This window comes from Callorhinchus milii, unplaced genomic scaffold, assembly GCF_018977255.1.
Source record: "Callorhinchus milii isolate IMCB2004 unplaced genomic scaffold, IMCB_Cmil_1.0 Scaffold1, whole genome shotgun sequence".
Classification (NCBI taxonomy): domain Eukaryota; kingdom Metazoa; phylum Chordata; class Chondrichthyes; order Chimaeriformes; family Callorhinchidae; genus Callorhinchus; species Callorhinchus milii.
The window spans coordinates 32,988,537-33,013,438 of NW_024704742.1; the positions used below are offsets into that span (position 1 = coordinate 32,988,537).

A 24,902-nucleotide genomic window follows, 5' to 3' on the forward strand; every position below is an offset into this window, starting at 1 on the left:
TAGAAATCATTGCATTGTGTATTTTTCTATGAATCTTATGTTCTGTCTGACCCGACATCCATCAGTGTCCACCAGAGCAAAATTGTAGTATCTATTCACGAGAAGGGCCACACCAGGCAGACCAAAAACTAACTAGGTATCTCATTAATTTCAGTGACTTCAGTGACTCCACCACTATGGTGGCAGTTGAGGTAGTCACTGAACATATTTCAGATGCATTGGAGGCCAGGAAGAAACAGACAGTGTGTAGGGTAGGTTGTGTCTTTGCATGAGATGTTGTAATGCTCAGAGGAAATCTATTTATGTTGTGTTCATTGATTTCCATAAAGTTTTTGACCCAGCACTTCATGAAGACCTCATGACAAAATTGGAAACCAAGGTAAAACAAGACCAAATTTTGGATTTTATCCAGAATGTGTAGTCCAGCTCCAATATTCATGTTAAGTTTAATGGGGGACTCACCGAGCAGGGTTGGGGGATGCAGTTCACTGCTGCCAACTTTATTTGATGTCCTCATCAATGATTATTAAATGGCATTGAGTGGGATGGACTTGGTGTATCTGCTCCAGGCATTTCTGTTAGAATGGTGATGCTTTGTTGCAGATGATACTGTGCTGTTGGTAGACTCACCTAGGGATCTCATCAACTGGGGATTTCATGCGCTGTACTAATCATCTTGAACACTGGTCCATTCAGTGGCAAATGATGGTGAGCACTCTCAAGTGCAGTATAACAGCTCTGCACAACTTGAGAGGAGACCTTGAATGTATTGACTGGAACCTACAAGGGGCATGTGTCCCAATTATTGATTCTTAGGGGGATTGTAGTGGGCACAGACTTTTGTTTGGATACTGTCTTTGAGACCCTGAGAAGAGGCAAAAAAACACAACAATGGAATATCAGAACTAAGTTACCCCTTTGTGTGCTCTTGGTAGTCTGGTTCCTGAACCAGGTGGATCCAGAGTTCTCCAGTCACTGCTAATGACAGACCAGCCAACTGGACTCATCGACAGAACTCAGAGGATCAGACGGGATCAGAGGAATCCTCCCACTCAGCTCCAGTTAATCCTGTAAGTTTATGCTGTAATGAGTACAGTGCTTTTAGATGGACAAGCAGGAAACTTGCCAAACAGTGCTCTCAGCAGTAAGCTGCAAATGGTTTTAGTTCACCTTAACTCTTGCTAACCTGTGCCTAATACTCTCCAGAATTAGGTAAGCAGGCTGCATCCCTCCAGGGAGAAAGATGCATTCTCCAGGTACATTCCATTCCAGACACAAAGAAATTTTCATATGTGGGTGGCATACATATGTGGAACTATCAGTCTGGTTTTAGTACTGTTAAGCATGGTACCTGGTTTAAGCATGGAAGTCTACATGTGTCAGACAGTTGCTGATGAAAAAGACCAGCCTATTAAGCAATGTTAAAATTATACGTATGTTATAACAGGTCTGCAAAATAATGGCTACTGGTCTCACTTCTTTAGTCTTGCTTGCGGGACTAATTGAAACGCAGATCTAGGAAATCAGCTGCTCTGCTTCAGAATAGTACTGCACTGCTGGCATAGTTGGACTCCCATTATACCAACTTATCTGCACAATAAATGGACTCATGCTGTATAACAAGTCATATTATGACAGAGTCATACTGCATGCAGCAAGTTTATTTTATTTTGCAAACCTAACAAATTTGGCCATATTCGATAACAAGATGTATATCAGTCCAGATCAAGAATCTAGACTTTTGAATTTCACCTCGACATCTGAGACACAAATAATAGTTAAACATTATTCACTCACCTAATAATTGTTTTCAAAAGACCTTTTTTCCTCAGGTACTATTTAAAATATTTTCGAATGGATTGGGTAATTCATTCAAGAGCCAAAGAAAATGACCATTATTTCCATTTGCTCCTTCCCATACCAGTTTCTGCTATTACTGTCTTTTGCACTATATGCACAGCAGGGTCACATATGTTCAGTGAGGTCAGCATGTTTCGATGTCATTGTGTGATTGATGGAGTGTGTGAGGAGTCTGCTCAGGTGACATTTAAACTTGAGGGAGAAACACTAAAAACAATGATTCCAAGGTAAACAGTGTACTTTTGCATGGTCGCCTCAGAGTATCTGTAAAGGAAAAAGAATCAGGCCTACAGGGCTTTTTTTTAAAAAAATTGTGCCTCTGTGTGTGTGTGTGTGTGTGTGTGGCGGGGAGACATTATTGCGCAGTTCCAGATCTATTGCACCAAATGAATGCCAAATATATGTTAAGTTGTTCCTGTGCTGCACATTTTGTATTTATGCAATGCCAAGATTTTCAAAGTACCAGCCGACTCTTTAAATTATCTCTGGAAATTAAACTGCCTCCTAGAAATTGTCTCCTACAGCTCTTGCTTCGTATTGAACAAGAAGCTGACGCAAGCCCTGCCTTTATTACTTAAAAAAACTTCCTGCAGTGAAAGAGGCCACTTTGGTATTTTCTACTGATTGAAAAGAGGCAACTGTCTTCTCAGCTCTTTCTAATCAACAACAAATTCTTTGGCAATACAAGAGTCAGCAAACGGCACTATGTGCCAATGTTTGAGCATACATGCATGAGAATCTGTTGTCCCTTCATTCCTTATTGTGAGCAGACAATATATAACCGTATGCTCCATATTCAGACTACAACACAAATGCTACTATTTGTACTCCATTCGTCTGCATGACTCATGAAACAACTGTATCTGGGTTTTATATAGTCCTTGGTGGTACATTCCCATATCATTCACATATGCAAAAAATGAGGTAGAAATTTTCCAATACTTAATCAGATGTACAGATGTGACTATCAGATCATTTCACTCTAGAAGGTCTTCATTATTTACCTGGATAATCAGAACCGGTGCAGAATGCTAACAACCACAACATACTTTGCAGGGGTTAAAGAAAGCAGAGCAGAAGGCATGTGACAGCTGGCCTCTGCTCTCCAGCCTCCACGATGTTTATTTTACTGTTGCTCTGGTTCATTTACTTTTTCAAAATATAGTCAGTGGCGTAGCTGCTCTCAACTACCCTGTTATAAATTATACCTGACAAAAGGGATCTACATTGTGGGAGTTGAAAAATAATTCAGAATCAGTGACCCCAGATAAGATGCAATTGACCTGACCATCACCTGAAACTCTCCTTGCACCACCTCTTCAGATTTCATTGCCCTCCTCTCCTCCCTAAAACCTCACCCTCCACATCGACTTGTCAACCCACAACCGTGGCTACTCCCTCGACCTCGTCATCACACATGGCCTTAACATTTCCGAACTGTCAATCATGAACAAGGCCATCTTGGACCACTTCCTCATCTCCCTCTCCTCCTACAATCCCCCTCCCCTCTTCCAAACCCGCCACCATTTTCTTCTGCCCTTGGAAAAAGCTTCCCCCTGAATCCCTCACAAATGCCCTCTCTTTCTTGGATCTCCTCTCCCTCTGGTCCTCCACCCGCAGCGATCCTGAATGACCGTATTTCCCACAACCTTCAATTCTCTGACTCCCCTGAAATCCTGGGCAGTTTCCAAACCCGCCCGCTCCCCCGGTACAACAGTAATCTCTGCTCACTCAAAACACAAACCCGGATGCTCGAGCACAGATGGCAGAAATCCGGCCTCACGATTCACCACCAGCTGTGGCTCGAGCACCTCCGCACCTACTGCCACTCCCTTTCACAGGCCAAAACTGACTTTTACTCCAAAATCATGCTGGAGGCAAACAACAATCCAAAGACACTGTTTTTCACTGTCCATCACCTCCTCCGTGTACCCACCTCCCGTCAAGCCCCCTTGATCCTCACGTCTAAACGCCAAGTGCGAAGAGGTCCTAGACTTCTTTGCCTGAAAAATTGAAACATCTGCTTGGCAGCATCATTCCACACCTCCCCCTCCCCCACCATGTCCCCTTTCACCCCACCCAGACTATCCACACCACCTTCTCCCTCTGCCACAGCTCCTGCTACTCCCCCCTCCTTACACCTTTGCTCCCATTTCTCCCTCCTCCCTCTCAATCACAATAACCCAGATGAAGTTCACAACTTGCTATCTTGAACCTCCACACCCAGCTGCTGGTCACTCAACTTCCCCTTCTCTCTCCCCTGCTGGCTGACACGGTCAACCAGTCTCTCTCCTCAGGCTCCGTTCCACTCCCCCTGAAAACCACTGTCATCACACCCCTCCTCAAAAAACACACCCTTGATCCCTCTAATCTCTCACACTACCATCCCATCCTCAACCTACCCTTCCTTGCCAAAGTCCTGGAATGCATTGTTGCAGGTCAACCTCGATCACATCTCTCCCTCCATTCCCTCCTCGAGCCCCTGCAGTCTGGTTTTCACTCTGCCCACAGCACAGACAGCGCTTGTCAAACTCACAAACAACAATCTCTCTATCTGTGACCAGGGCTCCCTCTGCCTCCTCGTCCTTCTGGATCTCTCTGCCGCGTCTGACACAATCGACCATGCCGTCCTCCTCCATCGGTTCTCCTCCCTCATCTACCTTAGTGGGACCGCACTCACAGGGTTCCAGTCCTACTTAACCAACCACCTCCACTTCATCTCAGCAAAGCGTTTCTCCTCCTGCCCCTGCCGGGTCACCTGCAGGGTACCTCAAGGCTCCATCCTTGACCCTCTTCTTTTCCTTAACTATATGCTCCCTTTGTGCGATGTCATCTGCAGACACGGGGTAAACTTCTACATGAATGCAGATGACACACAAATCTACTTTGTCTCCTCCAGTACGAACTCCAGGTCTGCCGATGAGCTAACAGCTTGTCTGGGAGACATCAAAGCCTGGATGAGTGTAAACTTCCTGCAGCTGAATATGCACAAGATGGAAGCCATAATCCTTGGCTCCCGTCAACAGCTTCACTCCTAAAGATCTAAACTCCTCAACCTCCCTAGACTCTCCCTCAGACTCACTGAATCTGTGCGCAACCTAGGCATCCGGTTCGACCTCCAACTGTCCTTCCTTCCCCACATCCGGTCCCTGACCAGGACCGCCTTCTTCCACCTCCACCACATTGCCTGCCTCTGACCGTACCTTATCCCAAATGCAGCCGAAACCCTCGTGCATGCATTTGTCACCTCTCGCTTGGATTATTCCAATGCACTCCTTGTCGGTCTCCCCAGCTCCACCATTCACAAGATCCAGCTCATTCAAAACTCTACCACTCGCATACTGACCCAGACCAAACTCTGTACCCACACCTCACCAGTTCTGGCCAGGCTCCACTGGCTCCCCATCACTGAGCAGATCTACTTCAAGATCGTCACACTCATGTTCAAATCCATTCACTCCCTGGCACCTCCCTACCTCTCCAACCTCCTCACTCCCCAATCCACCACCCAGTGCCTCCACTTGACTAGCACCAGCCTCCTGCTTGTCCCTCGCACCCTCTGCCCCACCATTGGAGGTCGTGCTTTCAGCCACTATGCCCCAAAACTCTGGTACACTCTCCATCATTCCTTTAGGCTTGGCCCCTCTCTCCCCTCTTTCAAGTATCACTTGAAAACTTTCCTGTTCGACCATGTTTACGCCTACATCCCCACTCCCCCCAGCTCGGAGTCAGGCTCCGCCACTGTTAAGCACTCTGAGTTGCTGCCCTGTGTGGAGGGTGCTATATAAGTGCAAGTTTTTGTGGATGTTGTTGTTGACCCTCTGGACCCTCTGGTACTCTGTTCGGACACCAATCTCAGTTTGAACTTTCATGAAACCTACCCATGTATTGCACATTAAACCAGCCACATTAAACCACATTTATGAGGTCTTTTAAATTTTACAAATGGGGTGGAACATGGGGTGAAAATTGTGACCTTGTTGTGGAGTTTGTTAAACGGTTGGACCCAAAGCTTTCAGCAGACATCATGGAGGTTGCAGTTCTCAAAGATTTTGGGTGCGATTCCCAGGACTCCAGCTCAGACACTCAGCTCAGCTCACATTGAATTACTTGTTACAGTTTCAACCCATTGATTCCAAGTTGCTTGTGGACCTACAGATTTATTATGACCTATCCTTTCCTAAAGAGAAATGGTTGTGTAAAATTATTCTACTCACCAAGAACTGTTTCCTTTTAAAACATATTTATGTAAAGATTGGATTTTAAGTCTCACAAAACACTTTTCTCCTTTGTTTAATTATTTGGATGCTGACTTCATAAGGCTGCCAATTCGTAACCATCTTGTTTATATTCATATTATTTGTAAAATAATAACTATTATGATTTAACAGAAAATTCTAAATATATAAATCTTCTGAGACCAACAAAATGATAGACTATGTCACTTCAAATATTTTGGTTAAACTGTTTTTTTCTTAAATTGACTGACAGTCAACTCACATGATGCGCAATGTACTATATGCACAATGAGATTTTTTGTTTTAATGAACCAACTCAGCCAATTTTTATTTTACCAAATGACTAATTATCTGCATTGTTTCTTTGTCCGCAATGAGTCCGGTTCCAATTTATTGGTATAACTAGCTTAATTTAGTGCGTTCTGTATTAAAACTATTTGCTCATCCTCTCCAGCTGGTCCTCTGTGGCACAGTAGGTTTCCTGAACCAGGTAGATCCATAGGTTTCCAAGGCACTGCTACTGACAGCACCGCCAGCCCGGCTCATCAGCAGGACTTGGAAGGGGAGACCAGTCACTAGGGACAGGGACGCGTTCCACTCAATTCCCGTTAACCCTGCAAGCCAACAGATAGGGTGGTCCTGGCTGGACAAACAGCAGGAAAGCTTGCCAGACAGTGCCATTATTGGCAAGCCATGCGGTTTTAGCTGGTTAGGCTCCAGTAGCACCCCAATGCACACCATGGATCCCCAAGCCATGGCTCTTGCCAACTTGCGCCTAATACTTTCCAGTATTAGGTCAGCAGGGTGTGTCCCTCCAGGGAGAGAGTGCGCTTCCATTCCAACAATCTATCTCTGGGATTTCCATGTGTAGATGGGATGCATGGGATTCTCGGTTTGGTCTGGATACTCTTAACCATGGTGATGGTTTCCTCATGAGTCAGACACCCTCGCTGGCTCCAAAAAAAAATTGTCCTCCCGAAAGGGTAAACAAATTCCAAGCGCTAGCAATAAAACCCGACACACGTGGGAGGTTTCTGAGAATGTAATAATAATAATAATAATCCTTGCATTTGATATAGCGCTTTTCACGTCGGGAGGACGTCCCAAAGCGCTTCACAGAACACACTGTAAAGTGAATTGACTGTATATTTGTGGGCGAACGCGGCAGCCAATTGCGCACAGCAATGTCCCACAAACAGTCGTAGATTGAAAATGACCAATTTATTATTGTTTTTGGTTTTGGAGGGATTATTATTAGGCTCTGTGTGGAGTAAGGAAACTTGCCCAAGGTTTCGCCCTGACTGGAATTGAACTCAGGTCTCTCACTTGCAAAGCGAGTGCTCTAACCACTGAGCTACAGGACTCCATGTACAAACTCCCCTGTGTATCTTAATGGCAATCTTATCAGGTCCTTAAGTCAGAACGCACTGAAAGTTGCTGCTGAGATTTACTTGTGGTGTTGCACGTAAGGACAGTGTGTCGGGGAGCAGTGAGACGGGCTGGGTATGGATGGCGCAATCCAAGAGAGGACACATCAGATGCTGCTTTTTAGTTGGCTCCCGGCTGCGGGCTTGAAAGAGCAAGAACAACAGGGGTCGGAGGGAGAGGGAGAGGGAGCAAGGCAGGCAGGGCAGGGAGGGCAGGGCAGGGAAGGGAAGGCAGGGCAGGGCAGGGGAGGGCAGGGCAGGGCAGGGAGGGCAGGGAGGGCAAGGCAGGGCAGGGCAAAGCTGGGCAGGGCGCTGCTCAGGCGAAGGTGAAAGCAGTGCAGGAGTCACTCACTCACTCATTCACTCACTGAGCCTCTCACTCACAGGAACTTCAGCAGCGCATCTGACCCACACAGTGGGACACACAGTGGGACCGACATCAGCCAACAGCAGCCAGAGCAGAGCAGCCAGAGCACAGCAGCCAGAGCAGCCCCAGCGGGTCCCCCACCCCCCACACCCCACCCCGCTCTCCCTCTGCTTTTTACGTCCGATCTGACCCTTCAGCCCAAGTGACCAGAAATGGTGAACGCGGTCCTCGTTGGGGGGATGACAGCAGCGGGAAAAAAAGCGGACAACCGAGGCAGCACTTCAGCGCACAGTCACTGTCTGCCCTTTTAGAGAAACTCACTGAGAGACAGACACACAGATATATATATATATATAGATACAGATACACAATACATACACATATACAGATATATATATATATATAGATACACAATACATATACAGATATATATATAGATACACATACACACATATACACACATATATATAGATACACATACACACATACACACATATATATATATATTTTTTTCGACCTCAATTTTTTTTGGGGGGGTTCGTTTTGCATTTGTTTATTATTATTTATTTGGCGGGAGCTCGGCTCGGCTCGGTTCGATCCCGGGGTAGAAACCCGCTCCCGGATGCCTTGAAAGGGGCGCAGGAAGAGCCGGGGGTGGGGGTGGGTGTGGGTGGGGAGGGGGGGGGGAGAGAGAGGAGGGCTGCAGCTTCCAGTCATGGTGGGGGCACTGGCCGGGTTTTCAGTGGCCAGTCTCTTGACGTTTGGCTACCTGTCCCGGGACTGGCCACCAGGACCCGGGTCTTCCTCGGGGGGCAGTGAGCCCCCCTCCAAGCCCCACCTGATCTTCATCCTGGCCGACGACCAGGGCTTCCACGACGTGGGCTACCACGGGTCCGAAATCCGCACGCCCACCCTCGACAGACTGGCCGCCCAAGGGGTCAAGCTGGAGAACTACTACATCCAACCCATCTGCTCCCCGTCCAGGAGCCAACTCATCACTGGCCGGTAGAGTATCGATCAATAGTCGCTACTGGTATTCTTCCTTCCTGGCTCCTCGCCTCCTCCTCCTCCTCTCCTCCTCCTCATCCTCACTCACTCCACTCACTCACTCCACTCACTCACTCACTCCACTCCACTCCACTCCACTCACTCACTCCACTCACTCCACTCCACTCACTCACTCACTCACTCCACTCACTCACTCACTCCACTCCACTCCACTCACTCCACTCACTCACTCACTCCACTCACTCACCCACTCACTCACTCCACTCACTCACTCACTCACTCACCCCATCATCTCCCCTCCACTTCCCCCCCCCCAAAAAAAAAACCGCTCTAAAAAGTCTAGAGGTACATAATGATATGTTCATAATCATGATGATGATGATAATAATAATAATAATAATAATAATCCTTGCCCTTTGAGACGTCTCAAAGCTTGTGACGGAATGTATTGTACAGCGGGTTGACTGTGCGGTGCGCGGGCAAAGTTTATCCGCGTCTGCAAGACCTGATGGAGAGAGAGGGAGAGAGGGTGGGGGCGGGGAGGGGGGCGTGGGGGTGAGGGCGGGGGTCGGGAACTGTTTTTAGGCAATTGTTGAACAAGTTGTCGGCTAATTCAGCTTTGGTCGGTTTGCTGCCCAAGGGTTGCGAAGAGCCATAAAGTGGCAGCAATCATCCAGTCAGGCTATTAGCTGTACAAATGCAATTAATATGCATTGCAGGTGTGCAGGCAAGTGCTGCTGGAGGAACTATTTCTTCTACACTAAGGCTAAAGCTGTTGTCTTTTGTTGAAATGTTTCTCCCGATGCCCTGGCCGACAATCTCTCAAATAAGATTGGGGATTCGCTTCATGGGCGTCTGTGGCACATTACTGTGTGCACCTTGACTGCTGCGTTCACCTACAAATTACACTGCACTTAGCAGTAAATGCTTGAGATGTCCCCCTAAGGTGAAGGGCCCCATATGAAATTCAAGTATTATTTATCAGTATTTGAATTATTTATTATGTTAAAACCCACACAATAAATTCAAATGATTTTTTCTTGTGCTTGATAATTGATGTTAACAGGAGAAAAGCTTGTCAAAATTGATTTGTGAACTACTTTTAACTTGAAGAAACATAAAAGCTAATGGCTGAGGAAAAGTAAAACGCCAATAATTGTATTATTTTGACATTTATGTGAGTTAATAGTAAAGATGTGTTAAAATCAGACAGACAATATGTTCATTTTTAATCAAAATATTATTAGTCTTTTTGGCTTTTGATGATTGGAGGGAGTCACTTGTTGAATATCTAGTGAACTACTATTTTTCAATTGAGTATCCAGTTTGGGGAGTGTAAGAAGGGTTTCTTTAGTGCTGAGTTTGTTTCAAGATCGCACGGCTGGCAGTGGAAGATTGGAATTGAGTCAATCTTCTGTGGTAGTCTTGGTTATCCAATACCTGAGGCAAGTCCACAGTACCCCAAGGAACAGCTGGTGATGGTCCAGTCAGCCTCGGTCATTAGGAGGATTAGTCTCGTTGCTGGGATTTTTCACGCTCGGCTCCTGATAATCTTGCATACCAAAGCTCTAGAGGTGAACCTAGTTGGATAAATAACAGGAACCCTTGCAATAATTGGCTACAGTTTTATCAGGTTAAACTCCACCACTACTGTAATATACACATACACACCAAGCCTTGGCTTTTGCTAACATGCGCTAAACTCTCTAGGTTTAGGTGAACAGGGTACATCCCTCTATAGAGAGATTACGCACTCAAAACCGGACAAATGGAAACTATATGAATGTTGGATTCTCAGGAGCTTGGTTTGGTGATGGGTTACAGCACCAGCCAAATACTAGGGTGAGCAAAATACAATAAGTAAATCAAAATTAAGGGAGGCCTAAGTTGTATTTTACACAAATGAAGGAGTCTGAGTTTAGATACCAGCTGTCAGATCAGAATTGAAGTTCTAAAGAACACCATGCTTCTGCTCTTAGGTTTGGGTGATTTTTGTTTCACCACAATGTGGCATACCATTTGATGAATATTAGTTACCAGGAGACGATCAGTAAAAATCACATTACATTTTACTCCAGAGCCTATGTGAATGATCTCAGAAGAGAAAGTGTAGATTCACGTCTTCTAGATGCCTCAAAGCGCTTCACAGAATATACTGTAAAGTAAGTTGACTGTATATTTTGTGCGCAAAACAATCCCCATGGTTTCATTTCTGGGAGTAGCACACTTGTGCTCTAGTGTACGGCGATACTGAGTTACCTTCATATTGGTAATCAGATTTCACAGTCATTCAAACCTAGCATTATATTCCAATGCAGCATTGCATTGAATCTGTTATATGGTCCACATATACCACCTGTAAGCACCATCCGCATTCATTGTCTCCAGCAATTTTGCTTTCTTTTTTCTTTGTCTTGCAGCCCTCCAGTGATGTGATCTATCTCCTGGTTTTAAATTAGCGCTGGTGCACTGATGTGAAAGTTGTACATTTTGGAATGGAAATAACAAGAGTGGGAGTCTAACCAGTTTGATAAAGTAGCTATCCAATTCCACCAACAATGCCTGATTCCTGAGCTGCCCACCTACATGAAAGGATGCTTTGCTAGCTGTGTACAGTCTCCAATAATCACCTCTGTGTACCATATACAGCAAACATAGATGCGACCTTTATGATCCTGCAAAGTAACATTTGTTGCTCACTGCTGTTTTCATTCTGTGCAGATACTGAATTTGGATACCAGCTGTCAGAACAGAATTGAAGTTCTAAAGAACACCATGCTTGTGCTCTTAGGTTTGGGTGATAGCCAAATATGGACATTTTTGAACTACAATAGTGTCTGGTTACATTTGACTAATCTGTGGTTCCCTGCCTTTACATTTTGTCTGTTCGTTCATGCAAAAATGTTACTTAAATGGGCTTTATTGTGTAATGCTTAGCAACTCGTCCAGTTTTTAAGTGCACAGTGCACAACATCTGGCATCAACTGTAATTTTTTTCTGGGGGGTGGGTGGGGGAGGGCGAAGGAGGTAAGCTGGTTCTCCTTGGAGCTGAGTTGGATCCAAGGTGACGTGATTGGTAAAGGAATGTTGGAATCAAGTCAACCCTCTGTGATGGACTCCATAGTCTGGTTCATGAGCCAGACAGGTCCATAATACTCCAGGGCACGTCTCACGCCAAGATTAGCCAGCCTGCTCATTGGCAGAACTTGAAGTGGCAGATCATTGGAGGGGTAGATCAATCACTGAGAGTAGGGAGCAAATAATCCCGTAAAAAAAAAAAAAAATTTGGTCACTGAAACCAAGTTTGTGGGATACTACTCTACACAATTGACTGCCACGTTTCATCCACAAAATATACAGTCAATTCACTTTACAGGATGTCCTGTGAAGCGCGTTGAGACGTCTCAAAGACGTGATAAAAGGCTATAAGAACATAAAAACATAAGAATTAGGAGCAGGAGTAGGCCATTCGGCCCCTCGAGCCTGCCCCGCCATTTGATAAGATCATGGCTGATCTTCAGACCTAACTCTAATTACCTGCCCTATCCCCATATCCCCTAATCCCTCTATTTTTTAAAAATCTATCAGTCTCAGCCTTGAAGATGTTCAAGGACTGAGCATCTACAGCCTTCTGGGGTAGTGAATTCTGTAAATTCACTACCCTCTGAGTGAAGAAATGTTTCCTCAACTCTGTTCTAAAAGGCTGACTCTTAATTTTAAGACTGTGACCCCTAGTTATAGATTCTCCTACCAGGGGAAACAGACCCTCAGTGTCTGCTTTATTCAGCCCTTTAAGAATCTTATATGTTTCAATAAGATCTCTCCTAATTCTTCTGTACTCTAGAGAATATAGCCCTAGTTTATTCAGCCTATCCTCAGAGGTCAGTCCCCTCATCCCAGGAACTAACCGAGTGAATCTAAGCTGCACCCCATCTAGGGCAAGTATGTCCTTTTTTAAATAAGGAGACCAAAACTGGACACAATACTCTTATGTGCGCTCTCACCAAGGCCCTATACAGTTGCAGCAAGATTTCCCTACTCTTGTACTCTAAACTCTATATCAAATACAAGGATTATTATTATTATTCCCACTCAGCTCCTGTTAACTTTGCAACCCAAAGTCCTAACGGTTAGCATGGTTCCAGCTGGACACACACGAGAAGCGTGCCAGACACTGCTTTGAATGGCAAACTATGGGGTTGTAACTGATTAAACTCCAGCAATATCCCGATGATAAAATTGTTCATTCACTTCATGGCTGTTTGTGGGACATTGCTGTGCACAAATTTGTTGCCTCATTTACTTCGAAATCACTTCACTTTACAGTAAATGTTATGAAGTGCTTTGAGACATCCTAACGACATGAAAGAAGTTATATCAAATAGAAGGATTATTATTATTCATGGCTTAATAAATCCAAAGTCTTGAATTTTCTCATTTGCCTTAAGGCAATTGTTTTAAAATTTAAGATCTCGCAGAATTTTGGAAATATCTGAAATTCAGTTTTAATTTGGAAGCAGGTTCTGTTGATGAACTGTGGGAAAACAGGTTACCAATTAAGACTGAATTTAATAATTTCTCAAATTTCTGCACAATCTTAAATTTTACTGCAATAGTCTTAAATCTAGGACCATGAGAGATTTTGGGCCCCTACTCACTTCTTCCACAAGTGAACAGTTTTATCTTATTGGTGAAAAGTTCTTTTTGGCTTCCCTTTTGAATATTTTTAATACGTGTCTCCTTGGTACAGTGACTTTATGACTTGATGCCCAGAACTGTGCACAGAGCTGCAGACAGGAAAATACCTGCATTTTATTTATAGCAACCAACCACTTTGATTTGATTTGTACATTTTTTCTCCCTTCACTAAACCCATAACCTGGTATCCTGATATTGAGTTTAGCAACAAACAAGTACTGGTTGACCTATTGGTTGTATTTCACACTAATGCCAGATTACAGAACATTAGGAGGGGATATAAAATTGGAGAGAGCAATCCTAATGAAACTCTGACAGCACTGATGATCAGATACCTAAGCCAGGCAGGTGCACAGTACTCCAGGACGTTATTCATTGATCTGCCTGCCTAGCTCATCAATGGACTTGGAGGGGTAGACATATCACTGGAGGGGGGACAGAAACGGGATTCTTCCTACTCAACTCTCACTAATCCTTGCAAGCCAATGCCGCATTGAATAGGGTGGTTCTAAGTGCACAAACGGAAGATTATCAGTGCTCTGTACTGATAAATAGCTTGGTTTTAATTGGTTTCATTCCCACTGTTCGTAAATGTACATTTTGGAGACCATGAAGACGATAATCTGCGATAATTCTCCGGCATAAATAAAGGGAGTGGGGTCTTTTCCCTCCTGGAAAGAGATTATGCATTCCAGAACAGCCAGAAAATTTGCTTCTGAGGGTTCTCAGTAGCTGAAACTGAAGGCTGTTAAGCACTGGGCTTGGTTTCTGCCTGTGTCTTTATATGAACTCTCCTTGTGATCCTGGTAGCCTTAGGTGTGTGTGGGGTGGGGGGGGGAGAGAAGATGTCACAGGTCATGTAATCTTTTTTAACGTGATTGCAACATGTGGACAGCAATTTTATTTAATGCATAAATTAAATAAAAATTGAACTCTTAATTTTAACTCAACTCAAATTCAGCTTTTATTTCACAATGCCCAGCTTTGTTCCCAGCTAAACCATTAGTGATTAGTAGTGATCATGGGGCTTGATTTATATTGAAGTATATTGATACTGAGTTGTAACCAGAGTTACAAGAGCAACTCCTGACAGTAACCAAGTCACACCAATCTGCAGAAGTTGTCGTAAACAGAAATAAAGCGGGGTTTAGTGATGAAAACATTGACAGTCACTGTGCTATGTCTACTTTTTTAAAGGTACGGGTACACACTGATGGTACATTTCATGCCATTCTTCAAGTGTCAGCCTGGACAGTGGAGGGTTGGATGACTGTAGAGGATGACATCCAAATTCAATCCTGTCCTTAATCAACATCGATACATGTGCCCTTTTCAATAGAAATCCCTGGAAAACAATGAGGAGTGGAAATCGTACTTGATTTTCTTTCTCCTAATTCGGTGGCCCTGAGGCCAGTGAAAGCCCCCACTTTCGCCTGGTTAAGATTAGCTAATGCAGAACAGGACCAAAGATTAAACTTGCGACCTCCTTGGCCTGTGGCTTAGCTACTTTTAATCATAGCGAAACAAACATTCCATTGGCAAAACTCGGATTGGTTAGAAAAGGTGGCCAGAATGTTTATTTAAAAACATGCGCTAAAATATAATGAAAATAGTAGGATGGAATTCATTCATATACATGTTAGTATTAAACAATAATTTTACTTATTTATTGTTATACAAGGTAACAATACATTAAGGCTTATTGTAAGTGCTCAGTTTGTGTGTGGCTAACGCAATCACTAGCTGTAAACATAAAACTGGTCCAATTGTCTAAACAGTGAATACTTGTTGCAGATTTAAAATAATAACATTCCTTGCATTTACTATTGTGGGATGTCCTCCTGACGTGAAAGGCACTATACAAAGGTAATTGTTGTTGTTGTGCCTTATCAGTTCGACAAGACATCTCAAGGTTCTTCATAGGATATATTGTAAAAGTGGCATAATTTGGTCACTCAATCCACAACTGTTTGTGAGACACTGCTGTGTGCAATTGGCTGCTCCCCATAAAATAGAGTCAATCCACTTCACAATATATTCTGTGAAATACTTTGAGACGTCTCAATGACATGATAAGGCCCTATGTCAAATGCAAGGATTATTATTATTTTGGGGACAACCGTGGCAGCCAATTTGCACACACAGTGTCCCACATACAGCTATGGAGTGAATGACCAATTTTATTTGGAGGATTGTTGGCTGGGAAACTGGGAGAAACTCTTCATTTCAAATACATTATACTCCAGTGGTTTCTGATAAAAAAAAGTACACATATTTTCTACAATCGTGGCTTTACACGTTCATGGGCCTGCGTTAGATATGATTAGTGAAGACTGATTACATCTTCCTGTCTGGCAGACATGTTCAAATTTTTTAACCAAAATCTTAAATCTAGTTTTCCTTTGTCACATAACTTTCCTTAACATGTTTTAAGATGTACTTAGGTTTTTTTTTCATACAATTTATTTTAGTTTACCCTATTCTCTTTGAGACCCATAATCAGTAACATATTTTGAACCACTGCCAATCAAATTCCACATGTATTACAGCACCATCAGTTAAACAGGAAAGTATAGAATGAGGTTTTAGCTTTCAAATGTGCAGAAATATCAGGATATCGGGTGGGCTGAACAAGACTTAAGTCGATTATTTCTGTGTGGATTGCATCACACTGCATTCTTTGCAATGTGTTAAATGTTCTGTTGCAGAATGGGAACGATTCCAAGTAATTTATGTTTTGAATGTGTATCTAATACATGTGGTCAGCAACTGGAGGTCTTTAAAGGGTGTTCTTTTCCCAGCAGAGATCATGTGGTAATGTAACATCTTATAGCTAGCTGTCTGAACTGTGTTGCCTGTCAGGACTCCTCCCAGAATGGTATCAGAAATACTGTTTCTTAAATGCTTGCATGAAGGAGTCATGATTGACTCTCTTCAAGTAGAAGCCTGATTCAAACGGTCACGGTAATCTGAGCGTGGAAAAAAAACTTTTAGAACGTAGCAGGATGACGGCTTGGTTAAATTAACAACAACAACTTGCATTTATACAGTACCCTTCACATGGGGGAGCATCACGGAGTGCTTGTTAACAAGTTAACAAGGTATTTCAGATTGTGTTAGAAAGACGAATGAAAAAAATAGCAGTCAGTGGATGTGGCTGCATCATGTAACCATTTTGATATGAAAATTGTATCTCAAATTTACTCTATATTGCATACAAGTAAATTTTGTACTGAAGATTCCCTCAACTGCAATATCATAAGATGAGTGAACTAAGCCTTGGCGCTCCAGAAAGGACCTAGCACAGATTTTGTAGAATTCTGCAAGTCATTCCCTCACAGAGAGAACTCTTTTTAACCACTTTCTGCTTTCTCTTGTCAAGTCAGTTCTCAATCTAGTTATCTAATTTGCCATTAATTCCACGAAGCTTCATTTCCTTCAAAAGCCTAATGTGTGGTAATCTTCTGCAAACTCAATTATGTTACACATTAATTTTGTTGCCGCCTAAAAGAATTCCATTGAATTCATGAGGCATATTATCTTATATTTCAGTGAACATGCTGGAACAACAAAAATGTTGTACTACAAACTACAGCGTTTTATATTCTATCACTTTCTGTCTGTCCAAGATGTTACTCTACATGAAAAGCTCTATATAAATGTTAGTTGTTGTTTTGTGGTGAACAATAATTTATCATCTACATAAAAACATGACAAGGCTTTAATCAGATTTTCATAATGTCCTTCCTTCTTTACACAATGATCTATTTATAAAAACAGGGCTGTCAGGAGAATGTATTCATTTGCAAAGTAAAGCTGCCAAAAAGCATGTAAGATGTCAATTATAATAATGCATTTATATAGTACCTTTCTCATTAAAAAAAGTATCAAATTATTTATTACAAATAATATAGATTAGAAATGTTGTTGTTATACTGTGTAGGCAAACATGACAGCTAATTTGCAGTATCCCACATATAGCAATGAGATGAGCAGCAAATCAATGTGAATTGGGAGGTAAATGTGGATTAAGAGTGGAATACTATACAAACCAGGATAACCAATGAAACAGCAGTAACAGGGTAACTCCTTTACCTGAATCACAACGCAGAAGAAACAAAATATTAATAACACAATCAAAAAATGGGATAATGATCTGGAAATAAACAATAAAATGGTACATATTAAGAAAAATACAGTATTGCTTTCTTTTTTGAGGGTATCTTTACTGCTTCTCTTCCCGACGTCTTCTCACCACCCCACCCCACCCACCCCCATCCCCACACCCCCACAGCAATATTCAGAGAAGACTTGTTTTGTGAATTAATCTACACATAAGAAGCTACCAGATCAGCAATGGATTCAATTTAAGGGTTGGCTTAGCAACACAATTTCAAAGTTTGTTATGCTAACCATATGCGATGTGTACAAAAGGAATTACAAATGCCTTTGTTTATGCAACTCACAACAAATAAATGATTACAGATGATTTTGGAATTTTGCAATTCGATCATTGTTTTTTAGTTGCCTATCGTTATGCATTTGCAGATTGTTATTTCAACCAACAATGGTGCATATTCAACCTATATACTAAGCCCTTTTATTGTGGTATGATTTGTGCTGATTTATTTTTATTTTGGAACTTGTTGGGAGATTTTTCAATTAAATGGGAAGGAAATCTGTCTATGTTTGTCCTCTGATCAATTGATGTCAGATTGCTTTCTGGAATTAGGTAAGCAGGAATCATCCATCCAGGGAGATAACTGCACAATTCCATAGGTACATTTCCATGCATAGGTGGCATGCACATTTGGAATCTCAATCTGGTTTGATAGTCTAAAGCAAAATGTGTATCAGCTACCTTGCTGACCAAAATAAATAATAATAGGAACATTGTCGTCCTTTTTTTAACAAGTTATTCCCTTCTGTGGACGATGAAAATTATTAAAGATTTGTCATTTTCAGGCAGCGTTGTGGTGAGGGGTGGGGGTGTGGGGGAAATGATCCACAACTGATGATTCATTGGCAATTGTGCAACAGGTCAAAGAAGGATATTCGGATCTCTTGGCTGTTTAAGATTTATCTTGGCACCGAATAATTTGATTTGATCACTGGAATTCATTGATAGGAATTTATGGAACCTGAAAAGACCATTGGAGTCCATCTGGTTTTTAAAATGAAATAAACCTGCACTATTCTATCTCTCATTTGGCACAATTGATCTATTTGCCAAATACCTTCCTAATTTTCTCATGAATATACTGACACAACCAATCTCCCCAAGTAGTCCTGCCACATATTCACTGCTCTTTCTGTAAAGACCTTTCATCTGAACTGTATGTTCATCTTCCACTCTATCTGGACAATACACTAAGAGTGGATGAAATAATTGTGGTTATTTGATCCAGAAAGAATATCAAGTTCGCTCCAGTGAAATAATTGAATAATATATATAATAATAATCCTTACATTTCACACAGGGAGGACGTCCCAAAGCGCTTCACAGGACATACTGTAAAGTGCAACAAATGTGTGTTTTGTGAGAGAAGGTGGCAGCTAGTTTTGGACAGCAGTGTTCCTACCAACAGCCATGAAGTGAATGACCAATTTTTATTTGGGGGATCGTTGGCAAGGACAACAGGAGAAACTTGCTACTATTTTATTAAAAGACATTGCTAAAATATCATATCACTCACTGATGGGTCATAGATCCAGAATTGGCAATATTTTGGACTTCTTTCATCCTCCTGAAATTTCAGAAGACAGAAAATGGCCTCAGGATTTTCTCACTGTATTCTTATTGAATTGCGAAACACTGATATCAAAGGTTGCCAGAAATCAATGACATCAATATGTGTTTGTTGCAAAATTGCACTTTGCTGCTCTGAAAAGATTGAAAAACTAATGGGCCCAAATTCTTAGGGGCCATACAGTCTGAATCTGGAAGCCTTGAAGGAATTCATCATGTAATACCACATATTTTCCCCTATATTATTTCAGAGCTGTTATAACTTTGTTTTAATGCTTTTAGGGGATAAAGCAAGGGCCTCATAGAGGTCCCCACTGAAAAGGCAGGAACTATTACGAGCTAAATGAAACAATTCCCTTTGCCAAACTTTTGAATTTCAAGTGTTTGACAGTTTTGTTAAATTGCAACTGAATTTGGTGCATGCAAAGAGCTAAAAATGCTACAGGCCCAGATATCAGCTTTCATAACACCATGCATTTACTTTTGAAAATGACATGAAAGTACATGCAGGCCAAATTGCGGGTGCTTTGACTGAAAAATTGTCAGTCAATTGGTGCTTTGTTTATTTAGTTCTCTCTGTCTTATGCACATCAAGAACAGAAATGTACCACTGTATGACTTGAAACCAGTGTCCAAAGGTTCTGACCTTTGTGTTGAAAGTGCTTTCTCAAAGCTTTCCTCAATCAAACAAATCACAAGGAATGAGATATGGATAAAGAAAGCCCTTTGTCTATTTGATCTCAAACCTACCACCTTTCCATCATAGCATCTTAAATTAACCCAGTGTCTTGACCTCAACTGCCTTTCATGAAAATCCTTTCCAGCCATTGTTACCTATGTATAAAGGAATGCTTCATGATATTTATTCTGATCTTGCTCTTCATAATTTGTTATCCATCACTGTGTGATATTGGAGCCAGAAACTGACTCCGAACTATTGATGTGGAATGGAGGGAGCTCTATCTGAGTGGTTGCCCTGGTAATAGAATCATTCCTATGGAAAGTACTCATTCCTAGCTTCCCACTCAGTCTTCAGATTTTTTTAAACTGTGCCTTTCATGGGTTTGTAGTGGAGAAACCATTTATAAATTAAGCGGCAGGGACTTGGAATGGAATCCCTTATGTAATTCATTAGAGTTTGTACATTTCTCTCCCATCCAGCTATATTTGACATAGCATTTTTCATATTGTGTAGATGTCTCAAAGGGCTTCACAGGATGTACTGTAAATTATAATAACTGCATTTTGTAAGCAGATGCAGCAGTCAATTTGCACACAGCAATGTCCCACAATCAGTCATGAAGTGAATCATTTTTTTATTTGTGGGTTTCTTCACAAGGACAATGAAACTCCCTTCTATTGTTTGAATAATGCCAGGGGATCTTTAATGTCTATCTGAACAGACAGATGGGACCTCAGATTAATGCCTCATCTGAAGGATTGTACCTCCAACGTTGCAGCACATACTCAGCACTACACTGGAGTGTCCGCCTATATATATGATAAATATGTTTCACAATGTAACTTATTGAAATATTTTCTTTTGATTTGTAGGTACCAGATACATACAGGACTTCAGCACTCCATTATAAGGGCTGGACAGCCTAATTGTATACCCTTGGATAATGTAACTCTTCCTCAAAAGCTTCAAGAGGCTGGCTACTCAACACACATGGTTGGAAAATGGCACCTAGGGTTTTATAAAAAGGAATGCCTGCCAACGCGAAAAGGATTTGATACATTTTTTGGGTCACTTACGGGGAGTGGGGACTATTATACCCATGACGTCTGTGATGGTCCCAATGCCTGTGGATATGATCTGCACAAGGGCGAAAACGTGGCTTGGGAGTACAGGGCTCACTCCTACTCCACCTTCCTGTATACCCAAAAAGTAGAGGAAATCCTAGCATCTCACAAGCCTAAGGAGCCAATATTTTTATACATTGCTTTCCAAGCAGTGCACACACCTCTTCAAGTGCCTAAAAACTACCTGGGTCAATACAAGTCAATCCAGAATGTGGGCCGGAGAAGATATGCTGCTATGGTAACATGCTTGGACGAAGCAGTGAACAACGTTACACTGGCATTGAAGAAATATGGTTACTATGAGAACAGTATAATAATCTACTCTTCGGACAATGGAGGGCAACCATTAGCCGGGGGCAGTAACTGGCCACTTCGCGGGCGCAAAGGAACATATTGGGAAGGAGGAATTCGTGGAATTGGCTTTGTCCACAGTCCTCTACTCAAAAACAAGGGGGCCGTGAGTCGCGGATTGATGCACATCACTGACTGGTATCCCACTTTGGTGACACTAGCAGAGGGAGAACTTGAGGAGAATTTGGGTCTTGATGGGTATGACATATGGGAGGCAATCAGTGAAGGGAAACCTTCCCCGCGGACTGATATTCTGCACAACATTGACCCGCTTTACACACGTGTCAAAAGCAACTCACCTCATGACGGATTCGGAATCTGGGACACCACAATTCAAGCAGCAATCCGAGTTGGAGACTGGAAATTATTGACCGGTAACCCGGGTTTCAGTGACTGGATCCCACCTCAAACCTTCCCAAATTTTGCTGGGAACTGGTGGAATCTTGAAAGGGTATTTTGGGGTAAAAGCAAAACAGTCTGGCTATTTAATATCACAGCAGATCCTTATGAGCGGGTTGACCTTTCTCAGCAGTACCCTGAGGTTGTTAAGAGGTTGTGCTTGAGGCTGGCTTACTACAACGTGACTGCAATTCCCGTCAAGTACCCTCCAAAAGATCCGAAGAGCAATCCTAAACTCAACGGAGGTGCTTGGGTACCATGGGATAGTGACGAAGAGGAAGAGACTAACTTAATTAATAGCTTCCCTGAGAAAAGACCCTGGAATACTTGCAACATGCAACTGCGTTTCAAAAAACCTGCTTGGGTATAGATAGTGTTTATTCCAAAAAAGAATCTTTATCTTCTTAAATTTATAAAAAAGATATAACATAGCTAGTGCTACCACAGCACTTAACACTTTAAAATGGTTGAATTGTGCAAATTATGACGTGAGATTCAGATATCTATGTCCAGGCTGAGATGGTAATTTTGTCTCTCAAATTCTCTCATACAGACAGCACCAGTGGGCTGAATTTCCAGTGTTGCATCTTAGGCATTGTTGGTTGTTAACAGGTTTTCCGTATTAAAATCGTGGATTACCAAAGGCACTGAACATAATCCAGAGAGGAATTTCAGTTTTTGACCTATGCCAAGAAAGCAAAACTGGTCAGAAGGGAAGTGCTCTCATCTTCCTAGGTTACCATGTTCAGTGCTGGCATTCCCTCTAGGTTGTGGTTTCAAATTCTATGAGATCACAGTGTAGTCATTGATGTCTTTCAGGTGAGACTTCAAATCAAGATCACATCTGGCTATTCAGATGGGTGTTAAAGAGCAGAAACACATGTTTCTCTTGGTGTCCTGGCAAACAATCCTCCAGATTAATTACTAATTTGCCTCACGACTATGTGGGACATTTCTGTCACAAACAGCTGATATACTACCTACAAAAATAGATAGAAATATAGAAATCTGCAGCGCAGAAGGCCATTCAGCAATTTCAACATAATTAGAATTTAACAATTGATATAACTCCTTATTGTGTGAAAACATCTCAAAGTCCTTCATAGAATTTTTCTGTAAAGTGTAGTGACCTTGTATTTCAAATCCTATCAGCACTCGAACCAGCCGTTCCGTTCGCTCAACAAATACTGGCTTACTTCTTATCCTCTAACTTATCCACCCCCACAGGAGTGGATGGGCTTTCAGTCTTTCTATTCCCATTCTCTGAAACTCCATCCCAAAGTCCATCTTGTTCACTCCCTCCCTCACCTTGTTCAAGGTCCATCTCATGACCTACCTCTTTGACTACTTTTGGTCATTTTACCCCTCCCCACCCACATCAGCTCCCACCTCAACTCGGGTGGCAATCCAGGACTGTCAATTGCTTTGGGACATCCTCCTGATGTGAAAGGCACACTATAACTGTAAATGTGTATTGTATTTGAAGGCAAATGTGTAATGTGTAGATTGTACACAGCAATGTCCAGCAAACAACAACAACTTGCATTTACATAGCACTCTTCATTCAGGGTGGCATCTCGGAGTGCTTAAACAGCCACAAAATGACCAATTTTTCTTTTATCTTGGGGTTTGTTGGTCAGGACACCAGGAGAAATTCTCTCCTTTTTTGAATAGTGTCACAATGACTTTTATATCTATTATTGCAACATAAGCCAGGCCCTCGATTTAACATCTCGGTTTAACATCTCATCTGAAGGACAGGTAAAAACATGCTATAAGAAAGCAAGTTCTTTCCTTCACTAGACTGACTGAACAAATGATCAAATGATCAAAAGCCCTGATAACAGGTCAGACAGAAATGTGGACACGAAAATGAAAAACATTGCTGCGTTTTACCTACAAAAAATACACAGTCAATTCACTTTACTGTATATCCTATGAGGCGCTTTGAGACGTCTCAACAACATGATAAGGCGCTATATCAAATGCAAGAATTATTATATTATTAGTATTATTATTAAAGAAAGTGTAGACTATTATCAAATGAAAATGTTATCAACAAAAGATGTCTTCTCAGGTGTATTTTATTTTTTAAAAAATGTATTTGTTCCAATTTGGATCATGTTTAACACCAGCCATTCCTCATGACAAATGCTCCGATAAGGATTACAGGAGCTTTTCTTTGCCAAAGTAAAAATAGCATTTTATTTAGCAAATTCAGAAAATAAAGAAAGTGTCTCTTGTTCTGTATAATACACCTTCAACGTCTTTTCTTCACTAATGGCAATTGAAGTCACAATGCTTTCTCACATTCAACTTTTAGAGAAAATGTGGCACTGAAGGTCAGTTGTGAAACCTAGTACAGTTTCAAATCAAATAGGTCTCAAATAGGTAGGTCTAACTTGCCAGTAGATCTATCACAATTATAGATTTGCAAACATGATTTTTGTGTTTTGGGGGAAAAGCATTTTGCTTTTTAGGTCTCTTGATTCATTCTTTGTGTTTGTTTTTTTTAAAAATATAAAATATTTTAACTTGAACCTTTTTAAGCCAAGTTTTTAAACCTCTTCCTTCAAGAGTCCTTTGGCACAAAATGTCAAAAAGGCTTTACCTTTTATTGCTAATTGACTCCCCAGCTCAGGTACAAACCCTTGACTGTCCAGTGCCTTGGGACGTCCTCCCAACACTGAAGGCGCTGTATAAGTGCAATTTGTTGTTGTTGTTTGTTGTTGTTGACACTGATTTTCAAGCTATCCGACAATACAACAACAACAGCAACAAAATTACATTTATAGAGCGCCTTTCACGTCGGGAGTACGTCCAAAAGCGCTGAACAGTCGGGTCGGGATCTGAGCATGAGGGAGGGGTGGTGTAGGGGTGAGGGAAGGCAGAGAGGTGGGAAGGCGACCAAAGGCACGATCGAAGAGAAGGTTCTTGAGACCGGCCTTGAAGGAGGCAAGGGAGGAAGTGAGGTGAAGGGACCGTGGGATGGAGTTCCA

The 24,902-nt window shown here is 42.1% G+C and overlaps 1 protein-coding gene across 1 annotated transcript; it reads left to right on the forward strand.

Moving 5' to 3' along the window:
• Positions 1–8,579: 8,579 nt before the first annotated feature.
• Positions 8,580–23,200, forward strand: arsj (arylsulfatase family, member J). The gene is made up of 2 exons (XM_007897023.2): positions 8,580–8,897; positions 20,902–23,200. The coding sequence occupies exons 1-2, from the start codon at positions 8,608–8,610 to the stop codon at positions 22,271–22,273; spliced, it is 1,662 nt and encodes a 553-aa protein (XP_007895214.1). The 5' UTR covers positions 8,580–8,607; the 3' UTR covers positions 22,274–23,200.
• Positions 23,201–24,902: the final 1,702 nt, after the last annotated feature.